Raw genomic sequence first — 17365 nt, 5'->3', positions numbered from 1 at the left:
TGTTTGCTTCCAGCTGCCTGGCTGCCGGCCGCCATCTTGGCTGACAGTTAATTTGCATAAGGATATGCTGATTAGCCAATGGGAAGGGTAGCGGTCGTATGCTAATTACCATGTTTCTCTTTTATTAGTGTAGATAATAAAAGCCTAATATGCAAATTGTCCCCTCAGGTGGTCATTCGACCGGGAGTTCGACCAGGAGACTGGGAGTTCGACCGCTTGCTATGATGTGCTCTGACCACCAGAGGGTGGTGTGGAACATAGTGGGCGTTGGCTATCTGTGAGTGGGGGTGATGGGGACGGAGTTGCAGTGAGAATGCAGGGTGTCTGCTGAGCTTGCTCTCACTCCCCTTGCTACCCTCCCTGGGGCGCCAGGGCTCGTGTGCCCGGGAAGCCCCTGGGCTTAAGTCCAGGCGCCCGTGAGGAGCCTGCCCCACACCCGCGTGGCCTCTTCAGGGTGAGCAGGGCTGCAGCTGCCAGGACTGCAGGGGCCAGTCGGGCTCTCTGTGGGTTTGCGCAGGAGCTGGTCTGCAAGGCCAGCCCGGGAGAGAGCACGCTGCCCGCCCGGCTTCCGTGTGGCGCCGCTGGGTGGCTCAGAGGCCCACGCTGTGCCCCAGCCCACGGCGTCCAGCTGCACTCACTGTAACTCCGTGTAGGGACTCGGGCGCTGTGACTCAGGTGGAGGGGGGGTGCACAAGGGCCCAGGGGCTCAGGTGCTGCCCAGGGCTCAGACGTCAGCTAGAACCTGCCCTTCCACGCCAGACACTGGTGCTTCGATTGCTAGGGACCGCTCCTGTGCACGAGTTTTGTGCACCGGGCCTCTAGTTTTAATATAAGAGGTGCCTAGATCCATTATCTGTCCCATGAGCAAGCCTTGTTAAGGAACTTACTTCCCCTCTAGCAATTAATAAAATCTGCTGGAGCAGTTCACTATGAATGTATTTTCCTAAATACGTGCATTTCCTGTAGAGTTCAATTTGAACAGTTTTTAAAATAAAATATAGTAGTACTCTGATGAAGTTTATTACTTTTTATTTTTATTTATCTTTATTATTAAAAGTATTACTTTTTTGTTGTTATTAACCCTCACCTGAGAATATTTTTTCCATTGATTTTTAGAGGAGTGGAAGGGAGGGAGGAAAGAGGGAAGAGAGAGAGAGAGAGAGAAAGAAAGAAAAATCAATGTGAGAGATATACATTGATCGGTTGCTTCCCACATGCACCCTGACCAAGGATCGAACCTGAAACCAGGAATCGAACCCATGACGTTCCAGTGCACGGGAGGATGCTCCAACCAACTAAGCCACTCTGGCCAGGGCACAGAGTTTTTCTTGTACTAGAGGCCCAATGCATGAAATTCCTGCAAGAGTAGGCCTTCCTTCCCCTGGCTGCCGGCACCAGCATCTCTCTGGCACTTGGGACCCAGGCTTTCCTCCGGCTGCCAGCAGGGACCCGGGCTTCTTTCTGGCCGCTGGCAGGCACCCGGGACCTGGGCTTCCCTTGCAGCCCGGGTTTCATCTGAAAGGTTGTCCAGAAGGACGTCCAGTCTGATTAGCATATTATGCATTTATTATTATAGATTTTTATTTATTAATTGCATTATTTTTCCATATGAACAACTGTAAACTTACTTTTGCCCCACCCTGTAAATAGTCTGGGCAAAACCTGCTCATTTTAAAAAATTATAATTGTGCCTTATTCTTACATTTCCCCAGAGTGTAGAGTGGTAGACAAACAATTGCTTAGACATTAGGGGACTTAGGGAACTTTTCCTTTTTAGATTCTACTAATTCCTGTAGATATCTCTGTGCCAGCTGATTAGTTTATGCACACTGATACTGAAAGGTATTATTAACCAAGACAACAAAAGGTCAGAGTGTTGGGGAATAACTTGCTTCACACAATAAATTTGATGCTGATGGCTGCTTAGAACAACTGTGGAGGCATCGTCAAAAAATTATTTCCCTCAAATGATGTTTAAAGTAGCCAGGTGATTGTAAGAAGTGTTTTGAGATTTCTTGTCCTTAGAACTGTACCCTCAAGGAAGTCTCTTCTATCTTCAGTGATTAGGGCCTCAAAGGCAGAGGAATCAGTTCCACTTCACTATGAGGAATAAATCACTCACATAAAACATGGTAGTTTTTGACAGCAGGCAATGCTGATAAAAACCAAACCCAAAGATGTCAAGAAATCTGTGCCAGTGTGGAATTGGTATGCAGATTTGATTAATTCACATGTAGCATGCATTTGCCATTAGTCTTCCTCTGGTTCTATTTGTTTTTCTCTTTATTTGTAAAATAAAAATTGTATGAGGAAAAGAAAACCTCAAGTACAATAATTATATTATTTCTACTTTCTTTTCAATCCATTTAACTGAACTATATTATGACTAGAGAGGCCATTTTAAGATAAATGTCTTCTTTCTCTAAATGATTATTTAAAAAATATGTCCTCCTTGAATTCATCTTCTCTCTCTAAATGGTTATTTTAAAAATATGTCCTTCTTGAATTCTTTTTTTTGGTAAATATTTTTTATTGATTTCAGAGAGAGGAAGGGAGAGGGAGAGAGAGATAGACACATCAATGATGAGAGAGAATCATTGATCGGCTGGCTCAGCACATCCCCTACTGGGGATCGAGCTTGCAACCTGTGCATGTGCCCTGACTGGGAATCAAACTATGACCTTCTGGATCATGGGTCAGTAATCAGCCACTGAGCCACACTGGCCGGGCTCTTTCTTGAAGTCTTTATTGTTAGTTCTTCTCTATGATAATAAAGTGTATGTATAAACCGGGTTGATCCTCCCCCTCATTTATCATCATGGACACAGATATATAGAATAAACACCAATTCCTTCAATCTCTACAAAACTTTACTCATGTAGAAGTTAAATACATGCTAATAGGTACTTAGTGCATTATTTTTTCTGTATCAGATAGGGTATACATAAAGTAGAAAAAAGCCTATAGAATGGTAAAATATATCATTTTATGCAATAATTATTTTATTAATTTTCAATATTATTAAAAATAAGTTATTTAAGTAAAAGAAGAAAAGCTTTTTAGCTGTTTTATTGTCAAGTGCTCCTTATTCCATGTATATGAGTAAACTGGCTTCTAGCCCTTGAAGTCAGGCTGTACAGACTATTTTAATAATGTGATGCTGGAATCCTAATATCAGGTATCTTTGGCTCTGTCTGCCACTTCCCTTTATTCTTTGCTTTAGAAGGGAATAACATTTATTTAACTTAATTTTTATTTTTTTGTTAATCCTCAGCCAAGGATATTTTTCCATTGATTTTTAGAGAGAGTGGAAGGGAGGGTGAGAGACAGATAGAGAGAGAAACATCGAAGTGAGAGATATGTATTGATTGGTTGCCTCCTGCACGCGCCCTGACTAGGGCTGGAGCCTGCAACTGAAGTATATGCCCTTGCCTGGAATCGAACCTGGGACCCTCCAGTCCTTGGGCTGATGTTCTATCCATTGAGCCAAACCAGCTAGGGTGGTAATAACATTTTAATATAAATAACCATAGGAATAAGATACTGTGTTTATTAATAAATGCTCTTTAATAATAAGGAATAGTTTATGGGGAAGATGCTCGAGTCATCTTTGTGTGACTGGTTTTTTCCTTTTTTTTCATAACAAAACATTATTTATAGCATAGTGATTAAGAGTAGGTTTCTGTAGCTAGATTGGCTAGTAGTTACCTCATAGTTTTGTGGTGATGCTTAAATAGTTTATATATAAAGTTTTTACAACAGTGTCTGCCACATAACATACTACTCTCTCTTTTTGTGTGTGTTAGTGGTCCTTGTTATCATCACTACCCCCTCCTCACCACCACCACCATTATTATTATTATTCTTGTCCTTATTGGTATCATGTTGGTATTTTAGGGGTTCTGTTTCTACAAAATGGAGAGTTGTGGGTTTTTTGTTTGTTGTGTTTTTTTTTGTAGATATTCTGAGCATATTTAAAGGAGTATTATTTACACTTAATATGATTCCAAACAATCATCTTTATTGTTATTATTCAAGTACTAGAGGCCCGGTGCATGAAATTCGTACATGGAAGGGGGGGTCCCTCAGCCTGGCCAGCACCCTCTCCAATCCGGGACCCCTCGGGGAATATTCGACTGCCTCTCGCAATCCGGGACTGCTGGCTCCTAACCCCTTGCCTGCCTGCCTGCCTGCCTGATCGCCCCTAACCCCTCTGCCTGCCTGACTGATTGCCCCTAACCACCTCTGCCTGCCTGCCTGATTGCCTATCTGCTCCCCTACTGGCCTGATTGCCCCTAACTGCTCCTATGATGGCCTGATCACCCCTAACCACCTCTGCCTCACCCTGCACCTGGGACCCAGAATTCCCTCCTCCAGCCAGTCGTCGGCACCCAGGACCCGGGCTTTCTTCCCTCTGGCCGGCTACAGGCACCCAGGACCCAAGCCAGCTTCACCTGGGCTGGCTGCAGCTGCAGGGGACTGTGGGCGGGCAGCTTCGCCCAGGCCGCAGGTGCTGGTGCCCCGGACCACGCTTCGCCCGGGCTGTCCACAGCCACCAGCGGCCGTGGGCAGGTGGCTTTGTCCAGGCTGCAGCCGCAGGTGCCCAGGTCCATGGGGTGGGCAGCTTGTACCTCTCCTGGGCTACAGGTGCTGGTGCAGCTGTTGGCGCCCGGGACCACGGGGTGGGCGGCTTGTCCCTCTCCTGGGCCGCAGGCGCAGGTGCAGCCACTAGTGCCTGGGACTGCAGGGCAGGCGGCTTGTCCCTCTCCCAGGCCACAGCCTGGCTGGTCCCCATTCCTCTCTCGTGATCTCCTTTGTGCCTGGCTGGTCCCCATTCCTCTTTGGCGAGCTCATATGTGCCTGGCTGGTCCCCATTCCTCTCTCCCCAGTGTTGAGTGTCTGAGCTGTTACAGCGTGACAGCGTGATGGTGTGATGACCATTTGCATATTAGCTCTTTATTATATAGGATTATATAGGACTAGAGGCCCGGTGCACAAAAATTTGTGCAATTGGCGGTGGGGGGGGGAGGTCCCTCAGCCCGACCTGTGCCCTCTCGCAGACTGGGACCCCTCAGGGGATGTCCACCTGCTGGCTTAGGCCTGCTCCCCAGGGGATCGGGCTTACGCTGGCAGTCAGACATCCCTCTGGCAGCCCAGGAGCCCTTGGGGGATGTCCACTTGCTAGTGGGGAGCAGGCCTAAGCTGCAGTCGAACATCCTTAGCACTGCTGAGGAGGTGGGAGAGGCTCCCGCAATCACTGCTGTGCTGGCAGCCATCAGCCTGGCTTGTGGCTGAGCAGAGCTCCCCCTGTGGGAGCGCACTGACCACCAGGGGGAAGCTCCTGCATTGAGTGTCTGCCTCCTGAAGGTCAGTGTGTGTCATAGTGACCAGTCATTCCCAGTCATTCCGCTGTTAGGGTCAGTTTGCATATTGCCCTTTTATTATATGCCTGGTGCATGTGTGGGGGCCGGCTGGTTTGCCCTGAAGGGTGTCCTGGATCAGGGTGGGGGTCCCGCTGTGGTGCCTGGCCAGCCTGGGTGAGGGGCTGAGGGCTGTTTTCAGGTTGGCCACACCCCCTTCAGGTAGGGGAGGTCCTGCTGGGGTGCCTGGCCAGTCTGGGTGAGTGGCTGATGGCTGTCTGCAGGCTGCCAAGGCCCCCAGCGGGGACCCTCACCCCATGAGGGTGTGGCCAACCTGGGTGAGGGGCTGATGGCTGTTGGAAGGCTGGCCACAGCCCCTAGCCACCCAAGCTCCCAGTGGAGGCTGGCTGGAAGCAGGTATCTGGGATTTATTTATCTTCTATAATTGAAACTTTGTTGCCTTGAGCAGAGGCCACAGCCGGCCAGGGCAGGTGGGAAGCTTGGCTTCCTCCATCACCAGGGCAACCAAGCCTCCTGCTTGCTCCAGCTCTGTGGCTGCTGGCTGCTGGCTGCCATCTTGGTTGGGTTAATTTGCATATAGTCGCTCTGATTGGCTGGTGGGCGTGGCTTGGGGCGTAGCAAAGGTGTGGTCAATTTGCAAGTTTCTCTTTTAGATGTGGATAACAGATTCAGTTTTTCTTTTGACTGTTGTATTCAAAACATTTTGTAAGTCATATATTTCAGATCCTGTGGATAATTAAAGAGTATAGAATAAGATCTCCACTATAAATTGTATTGAAATACATAATAAATACTAAAATGATATGATACTGGACTTTCAGGGTAACAGCTTTTATAGCCTCAACATTAGATTAGTGAAAAAAAGAGAATAATGGCAAGAATAATGTGATAGCATTCATCTACCAGCTGGTTAGTAACACATATAAACCAGAGATCCTTGATAAAAAAAACACAATTTTGAATCACGAGCAAAGCGAAGATATGTAATAGGAGCTTTCAGTAGAGCTCAGCTGTTACCCATCATGAAGTTGGATAAAAGAAAAAATATTTTTCTACACACTTCTCCCACACATCACACGCAACACCTTTTGGGTTTGTTCCATGCTTATGCAGCTAGTTTGCACATACATGTCTATTTCAAGTCTTCCTCACTGATGGCAACTTACCCAAAGGAGGTATTTTTAGTGTCCACTGTCCTTTCTTCATTTTGTCAGTGCCTTTCACTATGGAGTATTTATTCCTCTACTTTAAAAGTAAGTGGGAGTTCAAGGATAGACATCTTTTTCCTCCCCTCCAGCCCCACAACAGTTAATCAGTTTAAGTACCTGGGTATTTGAAGAAGAAAGTAGTTTAGGGAGAACTTGTTAATGGGAATTTTACCTTGTTTAGCAGCTTTTGCACCTGAGCATTATTAGGAAAAGTTTTTGCCAGCAAAGAATAATGGATTCTTTTAATAGTTTGACTACATGTAAATCATGCAAGTAGAATTGTTGACAATTTAATTTAAATTCTTTCTTAGATAGTAATGATGGAGGAGAAAGAAGGGTGTTATTCTTATACATGTAAGGGCTATTTGTATATTAGGTGAGCTCATAAAACAAATCTCTGTTTTCTTGTATATAATAGTTGGTTCTGTGAAATTTCATTTTAAATAATGGTTCTTGTACTGCACTTTAATCAACAGCATGACCATATCCATTTGTGTGTGCATATAAGGTTTATACCTTAGCAACTGGAATGACCTGCATATCTGGTTAAACATGTAAACACCAGGGCGTTGCATTCTGTATGTATATAAAATATGCACTAGATTTTTAAGTGGCAAAATTTTCTTGAGTGGTTGTGATATCAACGTAAATACTAATCCATGTGAGATTCCAGTAGTAGTTTCTGATTAAACTAAAGGAAAACCAATGCTTTTCATTTGTGATGGTCTTTTCTCTCATGGTATGGACTTTTATTGACAAGACTGGAACCTATTGCAGGCTTACCAGTGGTTTACCTGTATGCTTATTTCTTTGTTAAAGACTAAAAATCCAAGCCTGACAGTATGTATGGCACTCTATTCTAAATTTACCAAATCTTTTTGCTTTTCTTATTTGTTCTGCTTGTAAGAATTCTCATTGACTCTACCAGTGATGGTGAACCTATGACACGCAAACTCATTTTTTTGGTTGATTTTTCTTTGTTAAATGGCATTTAAATATATAAAATAAACATCAAAAATATAAGTCTTTGTTTTATTATGGTTGCAAATATCAAAAAATTTCTATATGTGGCACGGCACCAGAGTTAAGGTAGGGTTTTTCAAAATGCTGACACGCCGAGCTCAAAAGGTTCGCCATCACTGCGACAGATACTTCTTTTTTTTCCCTCTGGAGAATAAAGCAGGCCCTTAAAGAGCTTATGCTAAATTGATGTTTAGATAAAAGATGATATAAAAATCTAACTTAACAGTATGAGTTAAGAATAGTTTTTCCTTGGTAAACACACAATACCATATATAGTTGATGCACTGTAGAATTATATACCTGAAACCTGTATAATTTTATTAACCAATGCCACCCCAATAATTTCAATAAAAATTATAGAAAAACCACAAATAGTTTTTCTTTATACAGTTGATTTGTCTTTCTTACTGTCTAGCTGTTCCATTCTCTGTCCTTCCTCTATTATTTGTGAAGCCATTCCTCTGGGAATTTACGCTATCATTTTGGAAGTAATCCAGTTTCTCATGGCTTTCCTCTCCATAATTCCTCTCTCTATCCACATCTCTCTATGATAGGTCTTTTCTCCCTTGTTACTTTATTTCTTTAGAGATTCATGTATATGCGTATGTGCATCTTTTCTCTGTTCTGGCTATAAATTCTGGGTTTAAAGTTTTGCTTGCAGTTCTGAAATCTTTAGGATTAAATTATTTCTACAGGCAACACACTCACAGCAGTCCTGATCTACCTGTTTCCAACTTAAAATTATTCTTGTTGTGACTATTTTAATTTCTTTTTTCCTCCTTAAATATATATGTACACTCAGATTGAAAATCTTCAAGAGCAACTTAGAGATAAGGAAAAGCAGATGAGCAGCTTGAAAGAACGAGTCAAATCCTTGCAGGCTGATACCACCAACACCGATACTGCCTTGACAACTTTGGAGGAGGCCCTGGCAGAGAAAGTGAGTGATTGGTCCAGACTGTTCACAGACACATTTCTTCTGCTTTCTCATTAATCTAATATTTTTTTCTAGTGATGAGACTTGGATATAGAATACTGAAGAAATCCCTTTGGGCAAAAGGGAAAAGAGCTCCCTGAACTGTTTTGACATACATAGTATAAGGGAAAAGAAATCTATTTCATTATTGCATTTTAAGTATTTGTCCCTAGGCAAGATGGATGCTACACTACAGGGCAGTGGTTGAAGTTTCTAGAATTAGCCATATGTTCCCCATTTATGATCTTTATTTTTGGTTTTGTTTATTTATTTTGTTAATCTTTACCCATGGATATATATTTTTTAAAATATATTTTTATTGATTTTAGAGAGGAAGGGAGAGAGAGAGAGAGAGAGAGAGGGAGAAACATCAATGATGAGAGAAAATCATTGATCGACTGCCTCACTCTGGGGATTGAGCTGCAGCCTGGGCATGTGCCCTGACCGGAATTGAACCCAGACTCTTCAATCCACAGGCCAACACTCTATCCACTGAGCCAAACCAGGTAGGGCCTGAGGATATTTTCCATTGATTTTTTAGAGAGAGTGGAAGAGAGGGGGAGAGACAAAGAGAGAGAAACATCCATGTGAGAGACATTCATTGGTTGCCTCCCACATGTGCCCCACCCAGGGTGTGTGGAGGGAATCGAACCTGCAACCGTGGTATGTGCCCTTGACCAGAATTGAACCCAGTGCCCTTAAGTCAATATACCAATGCTCTATATCCACTGAGCCAAACCAGCTAGGGCTCCATTTCGATCTTGTGAAGAAAAAGAAAAGTTATTTTTATATATGTTCAACTAGAATTTGGGGATATGGGAATAACAGACACTGACCATTAGAAAGCAATATATAATTAGTTCTCCTTTATTATGTTGTATTGGTACCTAATATATTTGTGGGTTTCAGTTATTAATACAATGAATGTATTTGTTCTTTTTCTAGTTTTGGCCTTGCTACTTCATTTTGCCTTCATGAACAAACCAATGTTTTCAGTAATGGTTGATTAAATAAAATAAAAAAAGTAGCCCAACATGAGTGGTAATGAAGGATGTTTAAGGACTCTTAGTGGGGCATTTTAACTGGGTATTTTTAATTTAAAAAATATTTTTTATTTATTTCAGAGAGGAAGGGAGAGGGAGAGAGAGATAGAAATATCAATGATGAGAGAGAATAATTGATCGGCTTGCCTCCTGCATGCCCTCTACTGGGGATCGAGCCTGCAACCCAGGGATGTGTCGTGACTGGAACTGAACTGTGAACTCCTGGTTCATAGGTCAGCACTCATCCACTGAGCCACATTGGCTGGGCTTAACTGGATATTTTTAAAGGAATAGGGTCACTGTTCCTTAAGCCTCTTCTCCCTAGATATGGAGCCTCTCCTTAAGCCTCTTAGACTCACAATGTTTCAAGTTGCCTGCCAGGAACCAAGGCTTGATTCCTGAATATACTGGTAAATAATACTCAGAGATATACTTTAATTACTTAACTTCAAACTTCCTGAGTATCTGTTGACAAAAAATTTTAATGGTTTCTCTTTTATTTATCCTTTTTATGTTTTAAACTCAACGTATAATCTCCCCAACCTCTCTCCTCCCCCCTTTTTTTTTGGTATTTGAATTGTGAGTTGTTTCCATTGCCTTGTAGGCAACATATATTTGGGAGTTGAATAAAGGGAATTATTCTAAAAGAATACATACATTAGGGATATCTAATACTAGTTGACATTATGTGAAAAGAAACCCAAGGGAATCAAAATAACAAAGCCAGATCTTTGTTATAGCAAGGTAGGTAGGAAGGATAAATTTTTTACAAAGTAAATTATTGACAATTTATCACTGTCTTTTGAGTGGGGGATGGAAGTGTGAAATTTTATCTGATAAGAGTTGAATTATAGTCATATGATAAAAGTATGAAAGGAATTTTCTCATGTATTGATGTGCTCTCTCACCAGGAGCGGACAATTGAACGCTTAAAGGAGCAGCGGGACAGAGATGAGCGAGAGAAGCAAGAGGAAATTGATAACTACAAAAAAGATCTTAAAGACTTGAAAGAAAAAGTCAGCCTATTGCAAGGCGACCTCTCAGAAAAAGAGGTTAAGATCACCAAAATGGAATTATTTGGTTTGCTTAGTCAGTGCATTGTGTGTATATGCTGTTGGTGTTAATACATATAAAAAGTGTTTGGATGATTTTCTTAATATTCCTATAGCAGGCCTTTTGGGGAGGCCTTTGGGTATATTTAAGGAAGCTTTGCAGAGACCTAGTAGATTGGATCATTTAATTCCTATGTCTTATCTCTTTCAGTGTAGGAATTGATTTCTTACTTGTTAGTGACATTTTTAAAGATCCTAAAATAAAGGAAGCCCAGTTACATTTGGAGCAATATTGTGCTAATGGTAAGAAAGTTGATAGATGAAAGGAATATGCAAAAGGAGAATAATTTATTTACAACAGCTCTTACCATTGGCAGAGAAATGTTAAATGTTGACTTAATCTACTTTTATTTTGTTTTTGGAGAATCCTGTTAATGTGACATAAATAGCAAAAATGGCTAATGCCTTGTCTTCAGGTAATAATGCATGAGATTTAGGAACATCCTCAGGATTTTCTTTCTAAAATTTTTAAGAAAATTTATGGAAATTTAAGTTTCTAGTAGAATTTTTCTTCTAAAAGGGAAACGTATTTTATATTTAAGTCAGTGTAACTACTGAGGTTGACTACTTACATTCACATAGCTTGATCTACTTCCATTTATTCTGTGGGAATGGATATGTATTGGTTGAACTCATTAGACCATTATTCAATTGGTATTTCTTGGGAATTCATCTTATTTTAGTTAGGACTTGAATGTTAAAGTGAATTTTTTGTTGTTGTTTTTGTTGTTATTATTCCTCATCTGAGGATATTTTTCCATTGATTTTAGAGAGTGGCAGGGAGAGGGAGAGGCAGAGAGAGAGAGAAATATTGATGTGAGAAAGACACATCAATTGGTTGCCTCCGCACACGCTCCCTGACCAGGGCCGGGGATCAAGCCTGCAACCGTGGTATGTATCCTTCGCCAGAATTAAACCCAGGACTGGGCTGATGCTCTATCCTCTAAGCCAAACCGGCTAGGGAAAGTGAATATTGTTTTATATTTCATGTTCTTGAAATAGAAATCTGTCACTGTATGATAACAGAAAGAAACTACTAGCCGCCAAGGATATAAATTTAAAAATTTAAATCTCCATTTTATTTATAGTTAATATTTATTCTAGATGTGTGCTGCTTTCTTTAGGCTTCACTCTTGGATCTGAAAGAGCATGCTTCTTCCCTGGCTTCCTCAGGACTGAAAAAGGACTCACGCCTAAAGACACTAGAGATTGCTTTGGAGCAGAAGAAGGAGGAATGTCTGAAAATGGAATCACAGTTGAAAAAGGTTCAAGAAAAATTTTCCATTTTCTGGCTTTGCTTTTAATAAGAACATAGCAGAAGACTCTACAGTGTGCATGTGTAATAACTTACCAGTGGAGTGATAATCCCCTAAAGTTCAAAATGCCATTTATACGTTGATTAATTATCTTAGAACGAGTGTCCTGGTGCACGAAATTTGTGCACATTAAAAGGGAATTAATTAGAGGAAATATTTTAATATTGCTAGTTGCCCTTTCTCTATAATAGAAGTGTCAGAGATGAAAGAAAATTAGTAAAATGTATATGAAAATCTTCCTCCTGTCAGAGTCTGGGGCATGCTGCAAGACCCAGAGTCAAGTCCCTGCCCACTGCGCGTGCCTCAAAATCATGCGAGACCCAGACCCGGCTGGCCCCACCCCCGTCAAGCCCCGCAGGGTGGGGGGCGCAGCCTCAGGTCCCCTGTCAAGCCCTGCTGGGCGAGGGGCGCAGCCTCAGGTCCCCTGTCAAGCCCCCGCTGGGCGGGGGGGCGCGGCCTCAGATCCCCTGGCCTGGTGCTGGGCGGGGGGCATGGCCTCCGGTCCCCTGGCCCCGGCGAGGGTGTGATGACCATTTGCATATTAGCTCTTTATTATATAGGATTCTTATCCTATTTTATTTTACTCCTGAGAATCCACAAGCTCTTAGAAAATTGACAGTTCAGAAGAAAATTAAAATATGCAGCTTCCTTATGGATGAAATATAAGGCCACAATGTAATAATCTCAGTTATCTGATATTTTTCTTCCATTGGCATTAGGTTTCCTAGAAGAAGATACTTAACAGTGATAGTGACTCATACTGGTGAATTTAGGATATCATTTCTTTGTTTTTTGCCTCTCTAATATTTTATGGCAGTTTTATAGTTTTCAAAGCACTTTCCTACTTATTATCTCTGAGCTATCAACTCTATGAGAACTGAAACTGAGACTTTTGAACAGTTACAGTAGCTGTGTCCAGTTCATATGATTACTAATGAAAAAGGGGGTACAGCCTACTCTTGAGATTTCAAGTTTTATAATCTTTTCATATATTGGGTGTTTTCAACATAATATTTTCATAATGAATCATTATATAGGGTATACCAAAAAGTAAACTTAAATTCTAAAACTAATGAAAGGAAGAAAATTCAGTATCTTAAAGTTACTTTTGCACAAGTAGGAAAGTACTTTTTTTGAGATTAAGGATTCTGTTTATAACCAATTCAGATTTGATAGTTGGTGTTTTTTTCTCACTGAAAAGGTGGAGGTAATTTTTAATTTAATATCTGAATATTGAAGGTAAAGCTGTTAGATATCTTTAGGGTTAATAAAACTGAGTGGTAACTATTAAGAACAATGTTTCATTATCATCCCAAACTTTCCTGTTTATGACAATCCCACATTTTATGTTTGTTTATTTATTTACTTATTTATTTTTATTATATTTTAATCCTCAGGTGAGGATTTTTTTCCATTGATTTTTAGAGAGTGGAAGGGAGGGAGGAGGGGGAGAGAAATAGAGAGAAACATTGACATGAGAGAGACACGTTGATTACTTGCTTCCTGCATGTGCCAGACCAAGGGTAGGGATGGAACCTGCAACTCAGGTACATACCCTTGAAGGGGAATCAAACCAGCAACCCTTTGGTCTGAAGGCTGATGCTCCAACCTCTGAGCTAAACCAGATAGGGTTATTTCTTTCTCTTTAATCTTTTATCATGATGATTCTACAGCTGGTCATTTATATGATCTCTGATATTTTAGAGTTAATATTTAGGTTCATGAAAAAAAGTTATTTTTGGGTGAAAGAAGTTGATGGCTTTTGCCAACTGCGACTTATTATCTGTTTTTCTGCCCATGGCCATTTTCACTTCATATTTTCTCTTGATTCATTCTGGATGAGTGCTCTTTTTTTATTTTAATTAATTACTGATGCTTCCCTATTATACTGCTTCCACAGTGCCCTACTTCAAGAAGGAGATTGCTATTGTAGTTTTCTATTTATTTTGTTGTTTGTTTTTTAAAAAATATTTTTATTGATTTCAAAGAGGAAGGGAGAGGGAGAGAACGATAGAAACATCAATGATGAGAGAGAATCATTGATTGGCTGCCTCCTGCACGCCCCCTACTGGGGATCGAGCTGCAACCTGGGCATGTGCCCTGACCGGGAATCAAACCATGACCTCCTGCATCATAGTTGATGCTCAGCCACTGAACCACACTGTCCAGCCTCTGTTTTGTTTGTTCTTCATGTCTTTTTTCATGTCTTTTCTGCCTTGTCTGTTTTAATTGAACATTTTATATGATTTTATTTCTTTCTTCTCAGCATATTTGTATTTCTTAAACAAAATGATTGCCCTATAATAGACATTTTTGACTCTTTTTTCATCTTTATTGAGATAGAATTGACAAATAAAAATTATATATTTTCAAGGCATACATGATGATTTGATATATGTATAACTGTGAAATGATTACCCCAATAAGCTAGTTAACATATCCATCATCATATATATTTACCTTTTTATGTGTGGTGAGAACACTTTTTTCTTTTTAATAAAAGAGATTAATTGACTTATAACACCAGTGAAGCTGTCTGGCTCTGTACTTTTTTGGGGGGAGGTTCATGTTTATTGATTCACTTTCCTTACTAGTAAGCAGTCTATTCAGATTTTCTGCTTCTTCATTGTTCAGTTTTGGAAGGTTGTATGTTTATAGGAATTCATTCATTTCCTCTTAGTTGTCTAATTTGTTGGTGTATAATTTTACATAGTAGTCTCATATGATCTTTTGTATTTCTGTAGTACCACTTGTAACTTCTTTTATTCTACTTATTTGAATGTTCTCTCTTTTTTTCTTGACTAGTCTAGCTAAAGTTTCATCTATTTTGTTTATCTTTTCAAAGAACCAGCTCTTATCTTAATTGATCTTTCCTATTGTCTTTTTAGTTTTTATTTTTATTTTTTATCTGATCTTTATTTCCTTCCTTCTATTAACTTTGGGTTTTGTTTGTTCTTCTTTTTCTAGTTCCTTGAGGTGTAAAGGTTGATTTATCAATGTAATATTTAAGCAGAGAAAAACTTTATAAATTGAAGACTAGCTATTAGATGTTCGATAATATCTTATTGAAACTTTATAAATTGAAGACTAGCTATTAGATGTTTGATAATATCTTATTGATATATAGATAGTTCTTTGGGGCATGGTTTGTCCACCACATTGTATGTATATCTGATAGAATTTGAACACTTTTCTTTGTAGGCACATGAGGCAACATTGGAAGCCAGAGCTAGTCCAGAGATGAGTGACCGAATACAGCAATTGGAGAGAGAGATTGCCAGGTACAAAGATGAATCTAGCAAGGCCCAGGCAGAAGTTGACCGCCTCTTGGAAATCTTGAAGGAGGTGGAAAATGAGAAGAATGACAAAGATAAAAAGATCGCTGAGTTGGAAAGGTAAGGAAAGGGAAGCTGAATAGGGTTTCATTTTTTCGAAAAGCTAAAGTATGGTTTTAAAAACTTAAATATTTTTGAGGGCATGCTCTTCAGTATATCTGGTTCTCTGAATGTAGGTTCATGAGTGCTTGATGTTACTTTATTATCCCCCTTTTTTAAGTCAGTGTAAATTCATTGTTGTAGTCTCTAAAAGGCAACACAGAATGGGAATAAATTGGGAAGCCATGGATGTCATCATTATTGGTTAGAAAGAAAGCATTCATTGATTAAGAAATTAAAATTTCTACTGGTTAATCAAGAGAGTACAAAAAGCCACTTGCTTCTTAATTATTTATATATGTAAAGAACAGATGAGCCTCAAGTTCAAGGAGTTAATACTTTTTCATTGGTTCAGACCTGTATGTTGAGCTGATGTTCCTTTGGGCTATGCATTTTTCAACTTTTACAATTTGTATTGTAGAAAAACAGGCTATTACATATATCAGTGCATAGACCACATTTTGAAGGCAGTTTAGGAGATTTGGATATGATATTTATGAGCTCTGACTTTGAATTCTTCAAAACATGCTGTGTTTGAACAGATCTAGTCAGACAGTTCTCTTGGAATTGTTTTTGTCTTTTTTTCTTTCATTAGGGTGTATTATACTAGAGATTAAGCATATGCCTTTTGACCTCTTCTTTTACACCTACCACATATTTAACATAAATTCACAAGTTTGTAGAAGCAGTTCTTCTAGTGGAACTTCATTAATCGCCCATATTCTTCTGAACAGAGAGACTGACAGTGACAGAATGAAGTCACTAATCTGTATGGCTCTTTGGAGCCTGATTCTTAGAAATATTTTTATTTTTATTTTCTTGAAGGTTGGGAAGTATTAGACTATTTTCAAAAGTTATTTATTAAGTTGTAAATTTTTGAATTAGTGGTAGACCTGATATTTTCCTCTAGAAGTTATTATTTCTCTTATTCTGTATCCATAGAAATTTGGTTTATTTCAAGAAACTAAAAAAACACAGTTCAACCCTTACAGTTTTCTTTCACTATTCTGAAAGTGATAACACGGGCTGATTACCCATTCACTTGTTTTCTCTTACCTTGATATTAATTTATATTTTCTTGTTCTAATAAGACAAATGGGTAAATTCTTTTTTTTTTTTTTTTATTGGGTGGGGCGCGAACTGGGAGGAGGGGAGTTATGGGGGGAAAAAAGAGGAACAAATGTAATAATCTGAACAATAAAGATTTAATTTTAAAAAAATCCGTTTAAAGATCTGGATTAACCACAGATCGGGGAGCACTGATAGATAAAAGAGCACCAGACAAAATTCAGGTGTCTTGGGCTCTAGCCTTTGTTCTTTCATCAACTATCTGTATAGACAATTCCTTCCTCTCGGGGAGTATAAGCACCTATCTATAATGGGGGGGCTGAGGGTGGACATTGGACTGTAATCATACTTCCATGTCTAACAGCATCACATTTTACCCTGGCTAGAACTTACTAGTACAGACTATTCTTTAAATTATTTACCCCATTAAACATATCCAGCCCAGCTGGCATGGCTCAGTGGTTGAGCATTGACCTATGAACCAGGAGGTCATGGTTCAATTCCTGGTCAGGGCACATGACTGGGTTGTGGTCTCCATCCCTAGTGTGGGGCGTGCAGGAGGCAGCTGATCCATGACTCTCTCATCATTGATGTTTCTATCTCTCTCCTTCTCCCTTCCTCTCTGAAATCCATAAAAAATATTTTTAAAATATGAGTTGAGACATTCATTCATTCATTCATTCATTCATTCATCTATTCATGCACTCATTGGGGATCACCTTATTTCAAGCTCTCAGGATATAGTGATGACTAAGTTAGACAAAGTCACAATGTAGGAGACAGAAAACAAATAAGGGGGCTGAT

General features: G+C 40.1%; 1 protein-coding gene across 5 annotated transcripts in view; it reads left to right on the top strand.

The window, feature by feature from the left end:
• ERC1 (ELKS/RAB6-interacting/CAST family member 1) overlaps positions 1-17365 on the top strand; it is a 462570-nt gene that overhangs the window by 139359 nt on the left and 305846 nt on the right. For all 5 annotated transcript variants that reach the window (XM_005865924.2, XM_005865923.2, XM_005865922.2 and 2 more), the window contains 4 exons: positions 8415-8552; positions 10543-10683; positions 11868-12008; positions 15261-15454. In XM_005865924.2, coding sequence (XP_005865986.1) covers positions 8415-8552; positions 10543-10683; positions 11868-12008; positions 15261-15454 — 614 coding nt within the window. The remainder of the gene's footprint in view (positions 1-8414; positions 8553-10542; positions 10684-11867; positions 12009-15260; positions 15455-17365) is intronic.

This window comes from Myotis brandtii, unplaced genomic scaffold (assembly GCF_000412655.1).
Source record: "Myotis brandtii unplaced genomic scaffold, ASM41265v1 scaffold216, whole genome shotgun sequence".
Classification (NCBI taxonomy): domain Eukaryota; kingdom Metazoa; phylum Chordata; class Mammalia; order Chiroptera; family Vespertilionidae; genus Myotis; species Myotis brandtii.
The sequence above is the reverse complement of the archived record's forward strand: the minus strand, read 5'-3'. Positions and strand labels throughout refer to the sequence as shown.